This window comes from Eupeodes corollae, chromosome 2, assembly GCF_945859685.1.
Source record: "Eupeodes corollae chromosome 2, idEupCoro1.1, whole genome shotgun sequence".
In the NCBI taxonomy this organism is placed as follows: domain Eukaryota; kingdom Metazoa; phylum Arthropoda; class Insecta; order Diptera; family Syrphidae; genus Eupeodes; species Eupeodes corollae.
Genome location: NC_079148.1, coordinates 112,785,282 through 112,811,069, shown reverse-complemented (window position 1 = coordinate 112,811,069; position 25,788 = coordinate 112,785,282). Strand labels below are relative to the sequence as shown.

Sequence of the window (25,788 nt, the reverse complement as noted above, 5' to 3'; positions counted from 1 at the left end):
TTGGAAAATATAAACGCAACTAAGCAATAATTATCGCTTATAAAATAAAATGACATATGATCACATTAAATTTGTTTGACAATACTAACATTACTTTCTTCGATTGTTTTTCCAAAGGTTCAAATTGGCTTTAAAGTATTAGTAGAAATTGTTTGTATATGGGAGTATAGAAAGGCGTTGGTTTTACACTTTCTCAAGATTTTTTTTTAATTTTCTTTACGTACAAACCTTCTCTGGACTTCCACGAATAATTCAAGACCAAAATTAACTAAATCGGTAAAGGCATTGTTGAGTTATAAGATTACAACGAAAAGTGGCATTGATTTTTATATATATAGATATTAAAAACACAATAATTTAAGGGGAAAAAAGCTATCAGCTCAAAAATTAAACATTATATATATTTGCAATTGCAATTTCTGCAATGCTTTTAAAAGTTTTTTAAGTGTATTTAAGTTTCTTTGACATTTTCTTGCATATTTTAAAAGTCTTATAATCAAAGTTGATATAAAATTAAACATAAATAAAATCTTGTTGCATGAATTTCATATTTTGTTTTCTTGATTACGTCAAAAGAATACTGCTTAGGAATTATGTATAGTTGACATTTTGCTAAAAACATAAACTTGAACTTTTAAGTCTTATGCTATGCTATGCATTGCATATTTTTGAAATATTTCAGGAGGGATAGTATTTCTTTGAAAACATTCCACTTTCAAGGTATGATTAAAATAAACACACTTAAATTTTAAGCATAAAATGTTTTTACTCTAGTTCGAGTTGAACTTTACTTTTACTCGTCCTTATTCTCAGGTGCTCCGATAAAATAACAATTCTATGGAATAAATTTATTGAACTTAGTTCATTCAAGAAAAACCAAACGAAACGAAAAAGAACAATCCTGATGTACATGTAATCGTATTTGATCCAAAATAATACACACTTCGTATCGAAAATAACACGTGTCAAGTACTCATCGCTAAAGCTTATAAATCCATTTTCGTTCACCCATATGAAGAGAAGGAATTTTTCTTTTTCCACTACATTCCGAGTCGTTAAATTATAATAGATACCTGTTGTCTTTAGATGGATAGATATATACAGATTTTATTGAATTAAAGTATCTGGCTTGGCAATTGCCGTCTGCTAGATTGACAACAAAACACAATGAATGTAAAAAGCCCTCAATTATAGCTACTTTTTGCACTTTTTTAACTATAAACAGTTCATGATAGATTACAAATAATTTAAAAAAACAGTGAATAGAAACACAATCAAAAATTTTCGTTCAATATAGCACTTCCATATCTAAGCGCAGTTTTTCAAAATTCGTAAAGATTGACCAATATTCAATTCATTCAACAAACTTACCACTTGATCTTCCGATAGAAACTCTTTTCTGAATACATTCCTTCTGATTTGTGAATGGGGCATTTTCCCAAGAAGTGGACAATATCATCTTTTTCTGATAGGTTGCACATATTACACTCTAGGGGTAAGTCAGGTCTGTGTGGAATGAAATTTAAACCTATTACTTCACTACGAAGTCTGACCATCATAGAAATCACATGGACATTATTGGAATCCTTAAAATAGTTGTTCTCTGCAAGGTTATGATTTAATCTTCTGTAAGTTATTCTGCACAAGGAATTAGACGCATCAGCAATATATTATGCTCTACATTTACCATCAACCTTTAAAATAACTTCATACAAAAATGTTTTTAGCGGTTGTTAAATCCTCGACGGGTAAATTAAAATTTATTTGACATTCCTCAGCAAGGTCTTGCCACTCTCGATACCATCTGTTTTGATCTTGTATGGCTTTTATGGTCACTTTTTTCATGACCCGGGAATCATTCATTTTAAAAGGGTAAAGTAAGAAGTCCGCTTGCAAATTCATTGTTTTTATAAACAAAGGAGAGAGTCCTGTTTTCAGCATTATTACGTAGTTTGGCAATTTTTCAGCAAATGAAATATTCTTTTTATAAATTGCGTAAGGAGTTTCTTAACTCAATTGTACTTTTTACATTTCCATACCTGCGATCCATATAAAAGTATGCTTTCAGATACTTCTTCATATACTTTAAACTTGCTATGTGCTATTTATAGGTCATATTAATAGCAGTTTTCGCCTTAAGCAATTTCTCCTTCAAGTGCACACATTCAATATTTTAGGGATTATATCTCCACTTTTCATTTGATACATTAAGTTCATCATCACTTTTAACAACCATAACCTTGGATTTATCTATTATTAATAAATAAGGTGGCGCAACAGTCCAACAAGAACCAGGGCCTAGTGACTTACAACTATCAACCATTCCTGTGTGCGAGTATTGTAACAGAGATGGAAGGGACCTACAGTTTTTACGACGAATCCAAACGGCTAATTTGAGAAAGCACTTTTCATGACAAGAATTACTCTTGGACGATTTGTCAATTCCTCGCGATAGGCAGTACCCGCGAAAAAAGTTAGGTGGCACAGGCTGGGATTGAACCCAAGACTCCAAGCATGACAGTCCAACGCACTAACCATCACGATACGGGTACTACTGGATTTATCTATATTTACTATTAAATTTCATAGCTGACAATTCTGGTAAACCCTGTTAATCATAAGAGGCACAGATTCCAGTGATTGCGCTACATTACTATATCATCTGAGAACAGAAGTGCCTTAACCCGCCTCCCTGCGAAATCCACTCCACCCGGCAGGTAGTCTAAAAGGTCATCAATAAATAATGCAAACAATGTAGGGCTTAATGTGCAACCTTGTCTCACTCCCAATGAGGTTTCAAACTAGTCTGAGAGTTCTTCGCCTGCAATGTCTATACAACTGCACTTGTTCCTCAATATAGGTGCTCAAGAACGCGAACAGACTTCAATTATATCCCAAGACTATACAGGTGCACCTCTATCGATTGTATCAAAAGTTGCTTTTAAAATCGATAAAAAGTACACACAGATTTTTCCTTTGTTTCAAGAAATTCCCTGCCAAGCTCCTGAATGTAAAAACATTATCTATTGCTGAATATCCTGGTCTAAATCCAGCCAGGAACTCCCTCAGCAAGTTTCCGGTGTCAATCCAACAAACAAGACGCTTATGCGTCATCGTTGTAAATATATTGTACATTTAAAAGGAAATCCCTCTGTAGTTAGGTGCATCAAATAAGGATCCTTTTTTTTTGGATTGGAAATATAATAGCATCAGATGAATATCTGGTGACAATTCTCCTTCCAAAACTATATTAAAAAGTTGTATAAGGTGCTCTTTGAGCATGACAGTCCCATATTTAAAAAAATCCACTAGAATATACTTCGATCCGGCTGCTTTCCCATCTTTAAGCGTCTTCAGCGTTTCTTCCAACTCGCTAAATGTAAATGCACAGTCCAGAGAGTGGACTACGAATCCAGGTGCTGCGAATTGCCACTTTGTCGGCGTTATTACAGGATTCAAAAGATCCTTAAAATGGAAAACCATTACATTTGAAGACAGTTTTGTGGGGATAGTAAAACGTTGTCCATTTAGCTACCTAGCCAGTTTCCAAAAATCAGCGGAGTTTTTACAAGATGCTAATACGCTTTTTCAGCGTATAACTTTTTTTAGTCTTACAAAGCTCTTAAAACTTCTTTTTTTCATCTACATAAAACTCCTTAAATAAACCTTTTTTGGAGTTACGGAAGATAAATCACCCACGCAAATGATGTATTCCGAGTTTTTAGACATTCTTCGTCAAACCAGGGTTCTTTTTTTTGTATTTTCTTTCTTTTGGTTGAGCCCTTCTGTGGATATGGGGCTTTCAAAAAAATCCGTTTTAAGAGGAAAAAGTCCTCGATTTGAAGTGATTGGAGTTGCAAGTCTAGAGATCGTCGATACTCCTGAGCCTAAGCCTCTTTCCGTTTAAGTTTGGGCAGAAGCAGCATAAAGGATTAAATAACCATGTTTAATTTGAAGTTGTTTCGTCACAACAACAGGAATATGATACTTCACTAATCACAAAATGTTTTACAAACGGTTCCCAATCTTCTCCTTTGATAGCATAATTGACCACTGATGTCCCTTTGCCGCCCACAAACGTTGAATGTCCTGACGAGTCACCGGCACTGGTTTCATTTAGTATGCGCAGACCAAACGTACTACAAGACCTTAATAGTTTCATTCTTAGTGCGTTAGAGCAAGGATCCTTTTAGTGTCTGCGGCAACCATTTAAATCATTCATCACTCCTGTCTGCGTTCTATTTTTCAAAGTAATTGGGACTGTTTCTTTTTATTCTATTGGCTATTTTTAAAATACAACAAAAATGTTTTAAATGCAATCGTAAGAACCAGAGTGTAAGCAATTTGACATCATTCTTCACAATCATTTTGAGGCTTCTCTGTTTTCAAAACATGATGTTCATTTTTGTGTTAATACGAGTATGATAAACTTTGAATGTTTTAAATCTGCTGACAGTGTGGGAACGAAGATAGAACTGTCACAGTGCCAATAAATGTGTTTGTAAGAAGACGTCAATGACATATGCGAAATTTGTGTGAAAGACATTAAAAAACAGATTTTCCAAGTTTAAATGTTTCCTCCCACCGGAAGTCATAATCGACAACCGACTTTAAATTTGACTTTTTTGTTGGTTAAATGTCAATTCTGATCTTGCTAAAACGCAAAGTTAGACATCATACCTACTTTAAATTACTTTTCACTTAAAGCCATTTAAGTATTGTTGTTGTTCAAATAATTTGTTTATTGTTATTTTATTTTGAAGGATGATGGAGGAAGTATGCAATAAACTTCACGTCCGTCAGAAGGAAAGTCGTTTAAAATGAAAAATTATTCCTTTGTTGATTTGAAGCTATAGGAGTGTAAATTGTGTCTGAAGCTTTAAGAAGTCTTCTCTACAGTTGTTGTTTCATTTTTTTATTGCTATCATTTGCATGTTTAATCGCAGAGATTCAAAGAATTAATATTAATAAAATCATTAAAATGGTATTAAATTCATTTATTTTTTTTTATAAAAACTTGCGCGAAGACATGGCGTGTTATAGAAATCGTTTAAATTCAGATTTCAATTACTTATTATTATAGAGGTATAATAAAAAAAAAACTATTTAGTACTTATAATAAAATATTTCGCTGCGGGGTGTGTCTTCCTCGTTTCTAATAAAATATATTAAGTTTGATGGTAGATAAAGGAAATGTTTTATTGTAGATGAAGGCATTTTCCATTTATATAAAGAGAGTTTTGTACTTTTTATGGACTCATATAGAAAGCTATTCTGAATGTTCATTAATCTTAATTTAAATATACATTAATTAATTCAAGCAAAGCTATTAATTCTTAGTGCTTGAGAGAAGAGTGAAATTTTATAGTATTTTAATTTTTGTCTAATTTTAGATTGTAGTATTTTTCTTGGTATGTAAGGATGTTAAGGATAGTTATTTCGGAGGTCTTGCCATGTGTCAGTAATTTATTTAATAAGCATAACCTTTTGATAAAAATCAGAGAATCATCTTAAGATCTATTTCCTGGCTTTTCTTTGATACTCGTAGCTCCGAAAAGTTGTTAAGTTCTTTCGATCAGACTAAGAGTCAAATTAAATTAACTGGGCAGAGACCGTACATTTTGAAACACAAACTTTTAAAAACCAAATTCATGATGTGTTGGGGTGCATTTAAAAATACATTCAGACCCCTTAAAGCAATGTCCAGAGAATTTTAAGACGCTCGGATTATGTTAGAAGTTCTATTTTGAATTCGGAAAGAAAAAACAGGTTCTCTTGTTTAGAAAACTTTGTTTTAAAAAAAACTTTCAGTTGGATTTTTTTTAATCTTACATACATTTAAAACAATAATATAGTACAGGGTTATCCATCTTCAAAAGTAAACGTACATAAAACACATATAAAATATTTTTTTTTCATGATATTTATTTTTTAGTATAAAGTTTGAACGTTGAACATTGTGTGTGAAACACTACATCATTCAACTGACCACCACGCGAATTGTTGCAAGCGGGTGGTATCTTTTTTTTTTATAAGTGACAAGGCATTCCACATTCGTGTAGTACGGCTAAAAAATAAATCTCTGTACTTTATTGTACGGCTCAAGGGTAAACTGATGTACATTCCTAGAAGCGCGGGTATTACGGTTAAATTATTTGAGGGGAGGAATGCAACTGGCTATTTCACTAAAGCATAGTCCATGAAAGTAACGGTACAAAAGAGTGAGACAAGAAACTTTTCGTCGATGTTCAAGTGACGTACACGAGTTGATGATGTTTATGTCACCAATCATTTTAAAAGCTCTTCTTTGAATACTGTCCAAGAGTTTTAAATAAGTTACTAGAGCACCAGCCCAGAGATGAGAGTTATATTCAAGTTTCGGACGTACATAGGTTTTATAGATTGTAGCCAGATCAGACTGTGAGACAAATTTCTTGCATCGATCTACAAAAGGTGGTTGCTGATGCACATTCCGAGGATGTCGAAATTTTCAGTTTCGTTGATGCAAGTGCCACTCATGGATAGTAGCTTTAACGACCCAAGACAGCATTGGGTTTTCGAAGCATTTAATTCCACGAGGATTTTTATTCCCCATTGCACAATGCTGTGTAGGTCTGAATTTAATGAGCTTATCAAATTATGCCGTTGCAGTTCCACATCCGAAGAGGAGGGTTGTGAGTCTGGAAACGAATATGAAAAGCTGAGAGTTCTCTCGTCGGAAAAACAATGCATTGAAATAGAAGTAGCAGACAGGAGATCATTTTTAAAAATTAGGAAAAGGGTCAGAGACCTTTGTATTTTGGTGTGCTGGGGCACACCAGCATTTATATTATGGGTTTTTAGACTTGAATCCATCCAAAACAACTTGTATTGAACGATTCGAAAGAAAATTTCTAATCCAACGAAGAAGAGATTCGTCAATACCAAAAGAAGCACGCATTTTCAATAAAAGAGCAAGATGCCAGACTTTATCAAAAACCTTTGAAATATCAAGTGCAATAATCTTACTTTCTCCAAAACGATGTTAAGATTTGTTCCACTGTTCGGTGAGATGAACCATGAGATGACCAGTGAACCTAATGCTGCGAAAGCCGTATTGCCGGTCATTAAGAAGCTTCCGTTCCTCAAGATATTTCTTAAGCTGATAATCAGCGTTCCCATGACCTTGGGAAGAAGAGACGTTAGTGCTATTGGTCGATAGTTTGTGGGAGAAGAAGATTCGCCTTTTTTTAGGATTGGGTGAACAAATGCAGTATTCCAACTACTCGGAACGAGCCGAGAAGAAGAAGATAGATGAAAAATCTTACGCAGTGGGTTTGCTAGCGTGGAAGAACAGCTCTTCAAAATAATAGCGGGGATACCATCTGGGCCAGCGGATTTATGAATGTTGAGATCTTTAAGAACTCTCGCAACAGTTCGAGTACAAAACACGATAACCTACACACCTTTTAAGCAAGACTAATCGACAGAGGGAATGGGAAATTATCAATGTGGGTCGCATTCCAGCCTCTTTTTGTGGATAAAATGACCTCTCTTCAATTTCTTAAGGATTCTCAGAAATCCAAATACAACGGTCTTCGGAAAAATTTTTACTAACAGCAGCGATATTTTCAGTTGTATGAGCTAAACGATGATGCACAGGCCTCAGGCCTTACAATATCTGTAACCAATCCAGTCTCTTCAAATTTCTTCAGAATTTTGCCAATTGCTTTCTTAGTTGGACGATTATGTAAACCATAACTTCCCTTTAAAACACGATATGTGACTGTTGCAGAGTCACCATTTTTGTAGTAGTTTAAAATGTCAGATTTTCAAGTGAAAAAAAATGGTTTGACAACTTAATTTGACAGATGTCGAACTCTAGTCCTATGATCTTGATACCGAAAAATTAATAAAACGTTAAAAAATAAATGTTTATCAATTTCGATAGTTTTTTGTGTAGGCTTTTATATTTTGTAAAAAAACGACAATTTTTCTTAAAATACATAGTTTTTAGTAACATTTTTTATAAATAGTACCATTATTGGTGGTTAAATATTGGAGTTGTCAAAATATTTTTACAGTTGTATTTCTTAATTATGTATGACGTCCATTTTTAGAACATAAAATTTATTTGAAGTCGATGTCATTATTAATGTATTTTTGGTAAACACTCATTTTCAAATCATACCACATAAAGTCTTTTTTGCACGCCTTCAAATTAATTAAAAAAAAAAAACTAATTTGAAGGCATTCTAAACGCATGTTCCCTTATCTCCAAAATCGATAAATTAAGATTCGGAACCTTCAACACTTTTTGAAATTAGGAATAATTTTAATAATACAAAAGAGTGCAAAGAAATCAAATATCCTCAAAGAAACTGTTGAAAAAGACTATTGTAAAATGATTGGAAAAAAAGATTGCAATCTTAAAGTTCTATTTACATTCGTAAAACATTGAATTCTCTTACAATTAATTCTATATACTTTAAGTGTATATGCATTCACAGTCTCCTTTTTTTCTATTCTTATATTTTTGAAGTGCTTCTTTCGGTATTCATACATTTAATATAAATTTGAGTGTCCTTGGCTTTAATAAGCAATATAAGAATTTAACTTTTCACCAATCTGTCCCAACTTTCCCCTAGTTTAAAAATAAAAACTATTTCTTACTTTAAGCAATCAACTTTATGAGGCAATTTGAAAATCTTTGCAAACTTTTATTCAATTTTCAAAAAGTTCCCCACTTAAAATAAATACACTTTCACTTCTTGAGCAAAGTGCAAAAAACGAAATAAAGTGATAAAATATAATAAATCCAATCGTAAAACTTGGACCTTTGTGACTTTAAATTGGCAAAAACTGCAGCAAAACAATTAAAAAAAAATAAAAGTCATACTTCTTTTACTTTTTATTTTTCCCCTAAACCTTAAGCAAACGGGGGAAAAGTGTTTACAAACATAAAAATCACCATAAGCAAATATTTCAGCATAACTTGAATATATAGGTAAGTCACAGAAGTGCTATGCAATACAAAAGTTCTCAGTTTGAAAATATAGAGGACACGTCCTGCTTCCATTTAGGCTAGGTCATCTACCAAAATGTGGTAAACTACAAAATCATAAAGTATCGTTTTGATGTATGAAGTTTCTCGAATTCCCCCTCAGAAAACAATTAGGGCAGACACAGACTTGACTCAGACTTTGAGAAATAAAAGTCATTTAAATGAAATGCGATAGGTATTTCGTACTATGCTTTGGTCTTAAGCAAAACAACAACAACAATAACGATGACGAAACTATTCAACATCAACAATGCAGCTACCGGCGAAAAACTGCTCGAACTGCAGAAATGATTCCAAATCATCGAAAAGACACGCTAAAATGTGAAATGTGAATGTGACGTGTGAAACTTGACCTTCTGGCAATGTCAATGTTCTTGCATATTCGCGAGATGTTTTGTACTCATGCCCAAATATTTCCAAATGTCACGATACTAAATTAATTGAAGCCAATTTTGATCGTGATGCAACCGTAACAAAAAAATAAAGAAGATGATTAAAAAGATTCAATAACAATTAATTTTATAAAAGAGTGTTAGCTAACCAAAAGAACGGTTAGTCGTTCTATACAAAAAACTTAAAGAAGTGCGCTTTGAAAGTTAAGTTTTATATTATAGTTTCCAAATCATGTCGAACAGTCGGATATCAGTTTTTCAGGCGGGCCTATTTGCTTTGGTTGTTATCCTTCAGAGTACTTTGACTTACTCGAAGTGTTCACTGGCCGAATTGACATTTCAATTGGGTGGTAATAATCTTTTGTGGCCATGTTCATCGACGAAAAATATTTACATTCAGACGGGTCGATATGTCCCGAGAAATGTTATTGCAACCCGGACGCAAATATTGGGGGATACAGCGTTTGTGGCATTGCCACGCTACAAACAAGGTGTACCATTTACCTTGGGTAAGGTTGATTTGAAGAAGGGTGAATGTTTGCCACCAATAGCGCCGTATCCATGCTGGGCCATTCAAGAGGAAGGCAATTGTGCAGCGTTGCAATCGGTTGTGGATATTTTTGTTGATCACAATGTAAGTTTATTTTTTTTGTATTAATTTGTGATTCCCAATTGTAAATGAACTTTAATGAAGTGCAAATATGATATCAAACTATAAGAACTATATCCATTTAGTTTTAAATTGGATTAAACCTATTTGCAAAAATATTAAACTTATTTGTACTTGATGGGCTGTTTATGTCTACGCTTGGTTTAAGTTGACACATATTATTTGCTGTCTTAATAAACCTTAAATCACATGTTCAGATTTTTGAAACAATATGTTCTAGACGTACATATCTCTGAGTAATATTTTGTCAACTATAACAATTAAAAAAGTTGCTGGGATGCGACCCACACTGATAACTTCCCACTCCGTCTGTAGATTTGTCTTGTTTAAAAGGTTTGTAGGTTTTCGTAGGTTAAATTGTAATTTTAAATTTAAAAATAACAAACAACATTTTGCATATGATGAAATAGTTTGTTTATAAAAACTTATTTTTGTTAATGAGATTTTAAGTCGTTAACCAATTTTTACCAATTTTAGTAGTATTTGCGTACTATTTTTTGAGGATTTTAACTTTGTATGAAAAAACTGACTTGAATTTTTAGAAAAATGTTACTGAATGTTGAAAGTCGAAATGTCTGTGAGATAAAATAAGAGTAAAGCCAATATTTTAAATTTTTGAAAAGAAAACTTTTAGTAATACTTTTTTAACTTTCCATAGGAAGTTATTTTAATGGGTATGATCTGTCAAATTGAAAATTTTGGAATTTCCCGACGTTTCAAAATCCCTAGAGTCGAAATAAGAGGTTTTTAGAAAGATGTATGTATGTGCGTGTGTGTGTACGTACGTACATTCGTATGTCCATACGTTCGCGGCGTTTTTTCGTCGTCCATAGCTCAAGAACCAGAAGAGATATCGACTTCAAATAAATTTTGTTATAAAGATATAAGTGCAGAAAGATGCAGAATGTGCTCTCAAGAAAATTGAGTGTATGGTTCTTTTTACCGTAGCAGTTTGAAAAAAGGTGAACATTTTGGTTCACCCTAAATATCTAACGAACTAAAAATGCTAGAGACGTGAATTAAATTTTATATAATATATTGTAACGTGATACCAAACCCGTTTAGTTTTTGAAAAAATCCAAATAACGGTTTTTTTAAATTGAAAAAACTGGAACAAAATTTCTTACCTCGAACATTTTACGAATAAAAAATGATTTCATCTCCAAAACAATTTTCTGAAACGAAAAAAAGTTTTTAAAAATGTTTAGATTTTTAATTGATAGTTTTGTTTACAAAAAATAAAAACTTAAGAGAAAATTTAACAAAAGTTGGTAAAAATTGATTTTTCAAAAATTTGAGATATTGGCTTTAATCTACTTTTAAAAAAATAAAATAAAAATTAAGATAATGGCTTCCAATTAATTTTCGCTTATAAGAAATATTGTTTTCAACATTCGGTAACATTTTGAGAAAAATCGACTTTCGGAAATTTTTTTAGAAAAATCGAATTAACAGTTTTTTTTTAAATAAATAAAAACTTAAAAGAAAATTTAACAAAAGTTCGTAAAAATTGATTTTTGACACAAATATCTTTTCAAAAATTTATAATTATGGCTTGGAACTAATTTAAGCTTACAAGAAATATTATTTTTAACATTCGAAAAAATAAAAACTTAAAAAAAAAATTACTAAAGTTGGTAAAACTTGATTTTCGTCTCAAAAATCTTTTCAAAACTTTTAAATATTGGCTTTAAACTACTTTTAACTATTAAAACATATTGTTGTCAACATTCAGTACATTTTTGAGAAAAATCTAATTGAGAGTTTTTTTTACAGAAAATAAAAATCTAATACTAAAACTTGTTAAAAATTTACTTTCGACTCAAATAGCCTTTCAAAAATTAAAAATATTGTCTTCAAACTTGTTTTCTATACTTAGTAGTTTTTTTTAAATAAAATCTACAAAAACAGTCGCAAATTTATTAAAAATTGATGATCGGTTCTTGATATCTCTCAAATTAATTTAATTCATCCAATTTGTACAAATTTAAGAAATGCCACTAAAAATTCGTAAAAATTTGTTTTCGACTAAAAATCTATTTAACAAAACTAGATTTTCAAACTAAACTATTTCTTTATATGAAAAATATTGTTGGTAATTTTAAAATTTTGAAGAACAATTCAACTGACAACTTTTTTTATCCAACACGAAAACCTACAAACAAGCAAGACAAATCGACAGACAGGATGGGAAGTTATCAGCCTCTTTTTTAAAATTGCTATTAACCAACCATGAATTTATTTGAAAGACTATTCTGCACATCTGGAGCTTATTGCGAGAATTTATTAAATAAAATTTATTTGAGGACTATATTTCTACACTTTTTTGTGATAAAGTCAGAGATAAAGGATGTTTACGGACCCTGAAAAGTGGAGAAATGTCAAAATTATAAAATTGACAATGCAGATATTTTAATATTACTTTCAAGCTAAAAATTATCGTCTTTCAAACATCGAAATAAACTTAATAAGTTAGGCACAAAACAGATTTTAAATGATGACAGATATAAGTTTTGATTTCAAAAAATATAATGTCTAGAATTAAACAAAAAAAGTAATTGGTCTAAGAGATGATTGGAAAGAAAACGATTTTGAGTTTTGGGATGCGTTCAGAGTTTGTGTTTCAACGGTTTCATTTAACAAGTTAAATTAAATGCAGATAGTTAGATTTCCATTCAAGAATTGAAATTAAAATGTTTACAGTATTTTAATTGTAAAAAATTAAGAATTCCTTAGCTTTCCTATCCACCTATTGGCAATGGTGGATCCAAAGTGGGGATCGTAGGAGTCATGACCCCCCCTAGGAGATAATTTGTTTTTAAATTTTCCTATAAGAACTTCCTTGCATTCAAAACTAGCATATTGCATTAATGGATTTGACTGCCTTTATATTTTTAATTTTTTATTTTTATATATGAAAACAAAATTTATATTTTACTTCTTTGAACTTTGTTTGTCAAAAGTACTACTTTCCATAGAGGACTGGACCAAAAACATAATATGAATCGGAAATTCAGCTCTTTTCCAATAACGCAATACAAATTCATCAACTTTTGACCAATGCACGATCCAAGGGGGGGTCGTATAAGCCAAAAAACTTATGCAGTTAAGTTGTATAATTTAGTAATTTTACGACATTTTCCAAAAAGCGGTTTGCTGTCAAAAACAACTAAAATTCTTGTTTCACTCAATTAAGAATTTTGAAAAACTTTAGTAATGCTTTAAATTATTTTCATAAAATTTGTTTCTAAGAAAAAGAGCAAATATTCAGGTTCCTAAAAAGAAACCTTGAATATAAGAGATCGTCAAAGTGATAATAAGTTTCCTTTAAATCCTTAACCTTAACTTTAATTACGTCTCAAAAATTCGAAATTCTTAAAAAATTTGGAACTCGAGCTTTTAATCAAACATGACATAACGCTGGTAGAAAAGTCGAAAAAAATCTTTTTTCCATTATTTTAATACGAAAATTCGAAAAATCTAGTTATTTGAGAAATAATTAATCTAGTTATTTGAGAAATGAAATGACATTTAAATTTTTAAGAAAAACTTATTTTCCAGATAAATTTTTGAATCTAACAATATAATAAATATCTTTAAAAAAGAATTTTTGGAAGATATTAGAAATTTCTAGGTACAAAGTCGTGCATTTTATTTAATTTCCCAAAAACAGCAAAAGTGACATTTTCGTTAAACTAATGGCTAATGGAAAAATATAATGAACGTTTCATATCTATTGACATAAAGGCTTCGAATATCTTGGAATTTGAAGTGAAAAGAGATTCTGAAACGTTTAATTTGTGAGTGCCACACAAAAGTTTCTTCCCAACTGGTTTGTTTGCCTCAATTTGTATTTTATTTATTTTTAAAAGAAATTATGCACTTAAATTTAAATATAAACTTAAATTTAAGAACTGAACAAAATTTTGTCTTTACAATTTTAAAGTTTTGTTAACTCCTAACAAAACAAAATTTTGTCTTTACAACTTTTAAGTTTTGTTAACTCCTTTAAGATCAAAATAATTAAAATTTTGTCAGCCTCATTTTTAAGTGGTGAGTAAAAGCTCAACTTCATATATGTTAAGAGTGTGAGCTCCCTGATTAAAAGTCTGGATCCGCCCTTGCCTATTGGCAAACCTTTTTTAACTTCCCATAGGAAGTTATTGTAATAGGTCCGATTTGTCAAATTGAAAATTTTGACATTTCTCGACGTTTCAAGGTCCCTAGAGTCGCAATAAAAGATTTTTAGAAAGATGTCTGTGCGTGCGTGTGTGCGTACGTACGTTCGCGAAGTTTTTTTCGTGGTCCATAGCTCAAGAACCAGAAGAGATATTGATTTCAAATAAATTTTGTTGTACAGATAATTAGGCAGAAAGATGCAGAAAGGGCTCTCAAAAAAATTGCGTGGGTGTTTTTTTTACCTAAGCAGTTTGAAAAAAAGGTGCAAATTTTGGTTAACCCTAAATACGTTACGAACCAAAAACGCTAGAGACTTGAATTAAATTGTATATAATACATTGTAACGTGATATCAAAGAAAAATATTTTTTGAAAAAATCCATTTAATGTTTTTTTTATAAATCAAAAAAACTGAAAAGTCACCTCCAAAATTTTACGACTTAGATATGATTTCATCTCCAAAACAGTTTTGTGCAACGAAAAATAATGTTTTTGACATCTGATAAAATTTTGAGAAAAATCGAATTGACAATTTTTTTTATAAAAAATAAAAATCTTAAAAAAACATTACTCAAAGTTGGTAAAAATTGAATATCGATTCAAATATCTTTTCAAAAACTTGAAATTAAGGCTTCAATCTTATTTTATCTTATAAGAAATATTGTTGTCAACATTCTGAAAAATGTTGACAGTTTTTTTTCTACAAAAAACAAAAATCTAAAAAAAAAATAAATAAGAGTTGGTAAACATTGATTTTCGACTCAAATATCTTTTCAAAACTTTGAGATATTTGCTTAAATTTACTTTTATCTTTCAAAAAATATTGTTTTCAACATCAGTAACATTTTGAGAAAAATCGAATTGACAGTTTTTTTACAAAAAATAAAAACCTAAAAAAAATGTATAAAAGTTGGTAAAAATTGATTTTCGACTCAAATATCTTTTCAAGAATTGTAGATATGGGCTTCAAACTAATTTTCATAACATTATAACATAAACATTCGATAAAAAAATTGAAAAAAATCGAATTGACAATTTTTTTTACAAAAAATAAATCTTTAAAAAAAAAATTACTAAAACTTGGTAAAAATTTACTTTCTACTCAAATAACTTTTCAAAAATTAAAAATATTGGCTTCAAACTTATTTTATTTCACAGAAAATATTGTTTTAGATATTCAGTTATTTTTATATAAAAATCCAACAATCCGTTTTTTCATAAAAAAATTAAATCTACAAAAAATAGTACGCAAATTTGGTTAAAATTGATACTAGTACATATACATAGACAAACTTTTAAACAAGACAAATCGACAGACGGGATGGGAAGTTATCAGTGTGGGTCGCATCCCATCCTCTTTTTTTATTATAATAGTTTATATTAACCGTACAACATTAAATCTGAAGAAATAAATCCAATAAACGCTTAAAAAAAAGTAAAATTCCACGAGAATTGTTGATTTTTCATACGTCACGTCGCGTCGTCGTCTATATTTAAATTTAGAACGTAATCTTATTACTTAACGCCTTTTCTTCCCATCGAAATTAATACGGCTTCAAGTAATTATATAATCGTTCGCACACGAACTAACAAAATTCGTGTTTTCTGCGGTGAGAATTATTTTTGAAAGTGGATTTTCCCAGGAATTTGTTTTTCTAACTTTTTTCCATCCACGTGCAAAATCCACCTACATATGTTTTTAACCCAAGGATATTCAGTTTTGTTAAGCTTTAACTAAGTAACCATCAGACGCCACCCCGCCGCAGCCGCATTTAGGGTGAAATTTTATGAAGCTTATTTCGTGAATAGATATCAAAAATTGTATTAGAGTTGTTTTTCTAAGAATTGCGCTTTTTCAGTTCTCGTCTATTCACACTTTCGTGTGCCTTCCAAAAATGGAAATCTTAATTTCTTTCTATTTTTCTCTTGGTTCCTTGGTTTCGATTGAAATATTTAAAAATTCTTTGGATGTTTTTTCCAGTTTGAAAAAGAATCCTTTCAATCAACTTCTCCACCTACTTCTCTGTATTAAAGAAAAAGGAAGAGAAGTTGATCAATGTTTGAACTGAAAAATAGCATAAAGATGAAGTTATCACGTGTGACGTTTATCATGTCAATGAATTTGAAAAAGGAATAGGAACTGCGTTATCCTTATTCCATAGATGCAACATTTAAATGCATAGTTCTATCATAGGTCATCGAGAAACTACATGGGTTTGTATAACCTTTTCGATAGTAGATTTAAATTGAACTTCAATCTTTTTGTGCAGGAAAAATGAAAACGAGATTTTATACATAGATACATCTAGTAAAAGGAAAGCTGACAAGGAATCGATTAACACAAGGAACCTTATTCATATTTGTTATTTCTTTCCAATCCTCATATAAGAATCGAATTGTGTTTTAAGCAAAGCAACCTTACATCGTCAATTTTAAACCACCATCTTAAAATCATCGCTACTACCATAACAGACATCGTCGTCGTCGTAGACTGTTGTGTATTCAAATTGTGTGGAATGAGGCTAAAATCTACAAATAGCATCAAAAATATTTTTCAAAGAAATTCACGCGAAAAACCAACGCACAGTACCTATGTACATATGTACGAGTATATGTTAATAAGCCCCCTAGCATCATCTCAACAAATACGGATTTGCATATATCGTTTAAGCCAAAACCATAACAACATAATATTTTTGTTTAGGAAGGTTTTGGGCAATTTAAGGGATTTTCTTCGAAGTTTATTACATATTCTTGTTTTAAACACAAAAGGATAGAAATTAAGTTTATTATTTTCAAGAAATCGTGCATTCAGTGAGCGGATAGAAAGTTTAATGTACATTTTTAGGTACATTGCCCTTAGGAACATTGTCCTTTGGAAACCTCGATGTATAAAATACAAGTATCTTACAAAATAGCGTGACTTTTTTAGTCATCACAAATATCCCAGGATTCATTCATTTGCTCGTAAATCATTTAGATGTCGCGTCAGGATATTATATAGATTGTGTGGATTATAATCTCGAGTCTTTGTGAGGTGTATACCCTGTTTTAGCATGATGAACTGGGCGCGTCATAGAAAACCAAAGAGCAATATAAAATCATTATTCTATTACTATGATATAACTGGACAAAGAACCTATGTTATGTAGATTCGAGATGCCAAGGACTCCTAGTAATCATTATGATAATGTAATGATGCTGTTAGACCAAAGTGCATAGAAATATTTACTAAGAATCATGTTAACATAGCTCGATGAACTCCATCAGGCATAACACAACAGAACACAAAACACAATTCAACTTTGCATAAAGTTTAATCGAGTTCATTTAAACATACCCAATATCCATGTGAGGATTACATGACTGATAGAAAATAGAGCTTCATGTTCTTTTATTTTTTTTTGTTAGCTCTTTGGAAAGTAAATGTGTATCATGACGTATGGGGGATGTTATAGAGGGTTTTATGTATTTCTATGCCTTTAGGAGAAAGTCTATACAAAATATATCTCATGAAATTAGCATTTTGAGTTTCTGAAATTTGCACCTAAATGCTTAATAAAACCTTAACCTTTATAAAAACTTTCTTGGAAAAAATCGATGGAAAATAAATAAATACAACACGAAAAAAAAACAGAAATCTCAATTTGAGAACTTTTTACAGACTTATTAAACAGACTTTGGAACTTCGAAATCTGTAGCTATATAGGTTTTAAATGATATTTACCATTAAAAGGTATTATCAGGTTTGTTTGTAGGCCTATGGATTGTGTAGTCAATTAATCTTTTCTTTTTCGTCAGATTTAAAGGTTTTATTAAAAGGCACAGGTAAGCTTTTTAGGTAAAATATAAATCTCAAACTAAAACGAGCGAGAGTACGAATATTAGTAAGTAAGTCTGTCTAAGAATTTTAGTAGCACATAGATGCTTACTCTTTTAACTGTAAGAACTGCTTGACTGCCTTGTGGTTTTAAGAAAGTTGACTAATTTTAGGTCACTGAATTTAGCATATCAACTCATAAAGTTAAAGTTCTAATAAATAAATTCGGGGCTTTTTTAAATAGGATTTTATTTTAAAGAGAAATCAACATGGATGCTTATTAACTTTTCATAGGAAGTTATTGTAATCGTACCGATTTGTCGAATTGAAAATGTTGACATTTCTCGACGTTTATATAAATCAAAATACCTAAAAAAATATTTTTCACCTCGAATATTTTACGAACAAAAAGTGATTTATCTTCAAAATATTTGTCTGCAATAAAGAATAACGGATTTGACATCTGGTTAAATTTTCAGAAAAATCCAATTGACATGGGACAATTTTTTCTATACAAAAAATAGAAACATAAAAAAAACTTTACTAAAAGTTGGTAAAAATTGACTTTCGACTCAAAAATTTTTCAAAAGTTTGAATTTATGGCTTCAAACTTATTTTGTCTTATAAGAAATACTGTTATCAACATCCAATAAAATTTCGAGAAAAATCGAATTGACAGTTTTCTTAAAAAAAAAACAATAACCTAAAAAAAAAAACAGTACTAAGACTTGGTAAAAAATTACTTTCGACCTAAATATCTTTTCAAAACTTAAAAGTATTGACTATAAAATAATTTTGTATCACAGAAAATATTGTTTTCAACATTCAGTCATGCTACTAAAAATTATTTAACATCGTTTTTCAACTAAAAATCTCTTTTACAAAAATAGATTTTGAGATCAAACTATTTCATCAAATGCAAAATATTGTTTGTAATTTTTAAATCTTTTAGAATAATTCAACTGACAACTTTTTTTTAACAAAACCTACAAACCTTTTAAGGAAGACGACATACAGGATGGGAAGTTATCAGCTTAATCAGCTTAGGTCGCATGCCAGCCTCTTTTCACTTAAAGAGGGTACGTCATTATCAATCAAAAACGATATCAGTCAAATGGCCACCATTTCTATTGTTGCAGCAACATACTCATTTTATGAAGCTCTCCAAGACTAATTCGCACATTTGCGACTTTATAACTCACTTAAGGAATCCCAAATTTAACGTCTTGGAACGATTGTGGACCTTTGGCATAAACCTTTAAAATTATAATTACCTTTTCGAGGAATAACGCAGTCAGGAAACTTTCCTTCAAAAACTGTGAATTGTTTTTGTGAAGCGTGAAACGTTCCATTTTTAGTAATAGCGTTTATTTAACTTGTCAAATAATGGTTATTCACTATGATTCCATATCACTGAATGAACGGTCTTATAATCTCTCCATTAGGACAAGTTTTTAAAATATAACTCTTTGAAAATCATAATAAATCTATAACACGGTCTTTTTCGGGCTGAGGTAAATGAAGACACAAAAAGTTCTTCTTGGTGCAGTTTAAACCGTTTAGTATTTGACTTTTTTTCGGTAAATCGTCATAAGTCTTTATTTCTGAGTCTTTATTTCAGTCACTAGTATGAGGTTTTAAAAAATCGTGAATTGTAAGCGTTTGAAAAAAAACGAGGTAATTTTCGGTGCTGATTTCAAATTAAGACTTAGGATACAAGATAAATTAAACGCAACTTAGACCTGGATAACATATAGTTAAAGAAACAACTTTAGTTTTGTCAGCATCAAAACCTTGTTTTTAGCCGTTCTTTACCCATGGATATTTAGTTTCTACTGAGTGTTGAAAAAAATTAAAAAAGAGTGTTCAAAAACTTCTGTGAGCTGAAATTCTCTATATGAACATTTTTCAATACAAATATCCCTTGTAATAAATCACTTTTCAATATCTAAAGGCGCATTTATGTGTGAAAATACTCTATCTTTTTCACGTTACTGCATATTTTTCAAAATGATTGGTTTTGAGATAAATGTTCATACATTTCATAGCAATTGGTTATTTCGAATTTCTGTAAAACATTCAATTCATTGAATACCTGTATTTTTTGAAGTGTTACTTATTCATAGACGTATGACTACAGTTATTTATTTTTCTATTTGAAAATAGAACAGAAAAACAAAATATTTTTTTTTATTTCTTTTATGCGAAACAAATAGGAATAATTTTTTCATTACATAAAAAAAAAGAACAGGAAGTAATAAATTTCCGGTCAGAAAGTTGACCAAAAAACGAAACCAATTTGAGTGAAAAAATGAAAAACATCTCCAAACATGATTCATTGCCTGACGTTTTATGAATTGTGTATTTTATGCTATGCCTTTAACAAACGCAAGAGTATTCGCATGGGTAACATTAGGTAAGAGTTACTTTTTTGATCAATATTGAAGTCCAATTAAGTTAAATTTAAATACACAAAATATGTGCACATTTTTTTAAGGAAAAGTTATCACTAAAATAATTATGCGAGATGTAAGTATAAAAGGAAACAATAAAGTTTGACAGCTGACAGTTCTAAGTTAGGAAAAATGGAGAATTGTAAGTTTTGTTGTTCTTGGCAATTATGTTTCATTTTGACATTGGGACAACCAGTGTCTTTTCTAATCTAATCATACAAGATGCAAATATAAAAAAAGTTTAACAGCTGACAGTTCGAAATAAATAGAAAATGGAGAATTATACATTTTTTGTTGGCAATTGTGTTCGATGTTGAAATTTGTTTATATTCATTTATTTATTGTATTAATTGGTTAGAGATCTCGGAAAGATATAGAGCACTGCAAACGGTGACAAAATATAAAAATACAAATCACCAAACAGTTTTTTTAACTTCCCATAGGTAGTTATTGTAATGGGTCCAATTTGTCAAATTGAAAATTTTGACATTTCTCGACGTTTCAAGGTCCCTATAGTCGAAATAAAAGATTTTTAGAAAGATGTCTGTGCGTGCGTGTGTACGTACGTTCGTACGTTCGCGACGTTTTTTTCGTCGTCCATAGCGGCTGTCAAGAAAATTGCGTGGGTGGTTTTTTTACCATAGCTGTTTGAAAAAAAGGTGAAAATTTTGGTTAACCCTAAATATCTTACGAACCAAAGACGCTAGAGACTTGAATTAAATTTTATATATTATATTGTAACGTGATACCAAACAGGTATATTTTTTGAAAAAAAAAACAATATAACGGTTTTTTTTTATAAATCAATAAAACTGAAAAAAAAAATTTTTGAAAAGTTGGTAAAAATTGATTTTCGACTCAAATATCTTTTCAAAACTTTGAGATATTGGCTTAAATTTACTTTACTCTTTCAAAAAATCTTGTTGTCAACATTCAGTTCAAGTTTGAAAAAAATCGAATATACAGTTATTTTTTACAAAAACTTTAAAACCGAACAAAAAATTAACAAAAGTTGGTAAAAAATGATTTTCGACTCAAATATCTTTTAAAATCTTTGAGATAATAGCTTCAAACTAATTTTTTCTTATAAAAAATATTGTTTTCAACATTAAGGCAAATTTTGAGAAAAATCGAATTGACAGTTTTTTTTACAAAAAATAAAAACCTAAAAAAAATGTATAAAAGTTGGTAAAAATTGATTTTCGACTCAAATATCTCTTTAAAAATGTTAAATATTGGATTCAAACTAATTTTATCTTATAAGAAATATTGTTTTTGTTTTGTTTTGTTTTTGGTAAAATTTTTAAAAAATTCGAATCGACAGTTTTTTTTTACAAAAAATAAAACTCTAAAAAAAAACAAAACTAAATCTTGGTAAAAATTCACTTTCTACTCAAATAGCTTTTCAAAAATTAAAAATATTGGCTTCAAACTTATTTTATTTCACAGAAAAAAAATTGTTTCGATATTTAGTAATTTTTATATAAAAATCCAACAGTCCGTTTTCTTAAAAAATAAAATCTACAAAAAATAGTACGCAAATTTGGTAAAAATTGATACGAGTACATATAGACAAACTTTTAAGCAAGACAAATCGACAGACGGAATGGGAAGTTATCAGTGTGGGTCGCATCCCACTTCTTTTTAATTTTTTAAAATTAATTCCTTAAAAATATAGACGTACATATCGCTAATTATGACTATACGACAAAAAACAATGTCAATCCTGAGTGCACAATATTTTTTGTGATTCTATCTCTCGCAAATACAAAGAAACTGGATGGTTTGGCCACTCGAGAGCACGCCACGTAGAATTGTCCGTGTGAAAAACATAAAGTGCTCAAATCTAAGCCACAGATTGGCATCATTTGGCCTTAAAACTTATTGATATTCATTGCAAATGAAAATCTGATTGGAAATTGAAGGCGTTTGAATTGAATTGGCACATCTGTAGGTATAATAGGGATTCGCGGTAATAGTATATTTTCACCTCAAAATTTGCCATTTAGAATTATGGATTTGATAGCATTTTTTATTAAATGTTGCCGTTACACAACCGTAGTGGGTTCAAATTACGAACCAAAATTACCGGAGATCCAACCTTCAGTTGTAAATTATTCGGTGGCTTGGTAAATCCAATGAGTTCAAAAACTCAGTTGGATAATTTACAGCTTCGGTAGTATCACAAACTGTATCAATAGATTTGTATTACACCAAGTGTGCTGGTAAGAAATGTTGTATCTTGAGGCTTAATTCCTTGACATACACATTTTTTGCTGGATTTTGCTGAAATCGACCGGTAATTTTATGCATCCAGTTTTATCTGTAGTAACTTTTCCGTCGCCTATATCTAACAGTTGTGTTGGAAATTGTTTAGCGGATGGATTTTGAAGCATTTGAAAACGCATAATTTACTTTTAGTTCTACTTTTTCAAAATTACGTCACAGTGACTATGATTAAATACTGAATAAGCTGTTCTGCCTCCATTCAATAAAGTTGCTGCATTGCCAGAAGATGCAACAGCCAATGAGAAATGATCGCATTTTAGCTAGAATTAGAGAAATAAGGAACGTTTTGCCAGTTCCACCTGGTGCCTCTAAACAAAAATAATCCACATTTCCCTGCCGAGACTGCGAACATGATGTGGTCAAAAATGGTTCTAATTCTTCATTCAATAGTGTGACAATTCGAAAAACAATCGCTGCCATTTCTACAGTATTGTATTTTAGTTCACGATTCAAATCAGTATCTATTAAATCAGATGCATTTTGATTTGGTGGGTGCATGCCGAAATGACTGAGTGCTAAATTGGAAATGATAATGGAAAGATCCTCAATCAATGCTTCATTGTACATAGCGTCACTGAATACTATCGTAAGATCGTTGCACCGGGTACGAGGTTGATGCAATTAAACCATAGCACTTAGGAATATAAAAAATAAATACAAACGTTTTCTCAGACCACCTAATGTATTTATATGCAAAATTTCATTGAAATTAGTTAAACTTTTTCGGAGGAGTATGGCAACTAACACTGTGACAGGCGAATTGTATATATTAGATGAAAAAAAATACCTTATAATTATAACCATAGATATATTTTAATTTAATCAAATACATTGACTTAACAACTTTTTGAAGACATCTCTATTAATAGAAACATCAATATTAATGCACATTTCATTGAAATATTTAAAAAAAAAATAAAGCAAAACTTGTAAACCGCTTTTGAACTTTTTCAATCCGATTTATGCAATAACAATATTCCAAAATTGGTAGAACTAGTGACATATGTAAGTAAAATCTTTAAGTTTTTAGTACAAATCGTTTTAAAGAATTTCCCCTAGAAACAACATAATCAAAGTGTGACCAAAAATCAATTCTTAAATCGATATAAACTCCTAGATCTTTGATAGGATCCATTCTAAATATTTTATAACCATTAAAACAATAATCAACATTTATGACTGACGTGGATTGAGTTATACTTAAAATTTAATATTTTGCGTTGTTGAGTTGAAAATGATTATAATTACACTAATTTAAAAAATTGTTTATGTTTTTCTGTATCAAAAAATTATCCTCAATCGAAGAAATTGGAAAAAAAACACTTTGACATCGTCATCAGCGTACATTAAACAACTACAAAGTTTCATGAAAGATGAAGAAGAAAATGATAAATAAAAGTGGTCCCAAGTGACTTCCTTGTGGGAGACCTGAGATCACATTAATAAGGCTCGATAGACAGTTTTCAGTTTTAACAATTTGTTTTCTACCTGTTTAATATGATCTCAGCTATTTTAAAGATGATAAATTAAAACCTAGTTTATTTAACTTCTATAAGAAATTAAACAATAATGGGACAAAGTCGAACGCTTTAATAAAATCTGTGTACAAAATCTCAACTTGCTTTCCATTTTCTATTTGGTTGCAGCAAAAGTTGGTAAAAAGCTAGAATTTATGCTAGTCGATTTACCCTTTAAAAACCCATGTTGACACGAAGACAAAGAAGTAGAGAGTGAAAAATAAAGCTTTTGAGTTATGATTTTTTCAAGCAGTTTTGGTAAAACAGAATGTTTTGAGATAGGCCTGTAATTACTGACCAAATGCTTAAATCCCTTTTTGAAAAGTGGAACGATAAAAGATATTTTCCATTCATCAAGAAAAACTCCCTTTTCTATAAATTTGTTAAAAATTCGAGATCACATAACTCAAGGAATTTACACACATAGTTCGATAATAACAAGGGAGATATTAAATCGTCCCTGTTTTGTTAATATAAGACAAACTCTCTAGATCCTCCTTTACGAAAAAATAATTTCAGTGAAAATCAGTTATGGAAAACTATTCATTTATATTTGAAATTTCATTGCTATTAAGCGATGTTTGGAAGAACTTAGTAAAGAGTTTACAAGATTATTTTGTGATATTATATCTTCAAATTCTAATTCCATACTTTGTGGAAAACATGAAAATTTTCGTTTAAGAAAACTCAAAACGATTATGAGTTTAATTTTATGTTAATTTCATTTAATTTATTTAGAAAATCAATCTTTTTAACTGCTGAAAAAAAACATGATCATTTGGATTTTGGGCTTATTTTTAGCGTTTTCCAAATTTATACAATCAGTGTCTTTAACATCAGCCTTTGATCCAATCTACCTTCGTTTTAGAATTATCTTCTTATATCTTCAAAATTAACGAAATTTTATTAAGAATTTAGGTACCATGAATAATTAAAGGTGCTTGGAACTTTCTTTTAAGGACTATAATCCAATTTTTTAAAGTTTAAATATCAGCTGTCATTTTCTTGAGCCTTGTCGAGTTCTCATCAAATTTCTACACAAATGGCATTAAATCTTACGTCAGCTTTACGAAACCCATGACTTGTTGCCTTGAAGTGTGAATTATTTCATTAGTGCAAAAAAACTTATCATTTAAGCCAAAGAAAAAAATAATAAATTTTTACTAATGACCTTTCCACATTGTATACGCCAAGTTATTGGATCATTTCTAAGAAACAAAACCTACGCTTTTAAATTATACACAAAATGTCATTATCATCTTTAAGTTACGTCTTTCTTAAAGCTTTGGTGCATCATTACGTTGAATTACCCCACACTATATTCGGATGCCTACATATTTTGTTTTATTATTTCTTAAATAAACACTTTTCCTCCTGATGATATTGCATATTAGATTGGGCGCCTGAAAGACCTGATGAGATGGTG

General features: G+C 30.4%; 1 protein-coding gene across 1 annotated transcript in view; it reads left to right on the top strand.

The window, feature by feature from the left end:
* Positions 1-9,613: 9,613 nt before the first annotated feature.
* The window catches only part of LOC129948450 (uncharacterized), a 34,829-nt gene continuing 18,654 nt past the window's right edge, over positions 9,614-25,788 (top strand). The window contains exon 1 of the mRNA XM_056059455.1: positions 9,614-10,069. Within this exon, the coding sequence (XP_055915430.1) occupies positions 9,668-10,069 (402 nt within the window). The 5' untranslated portion in view covers positions 9,614-9,667. The remainder of the gene's footprint in view (positions 10,070-25,788) is intronic.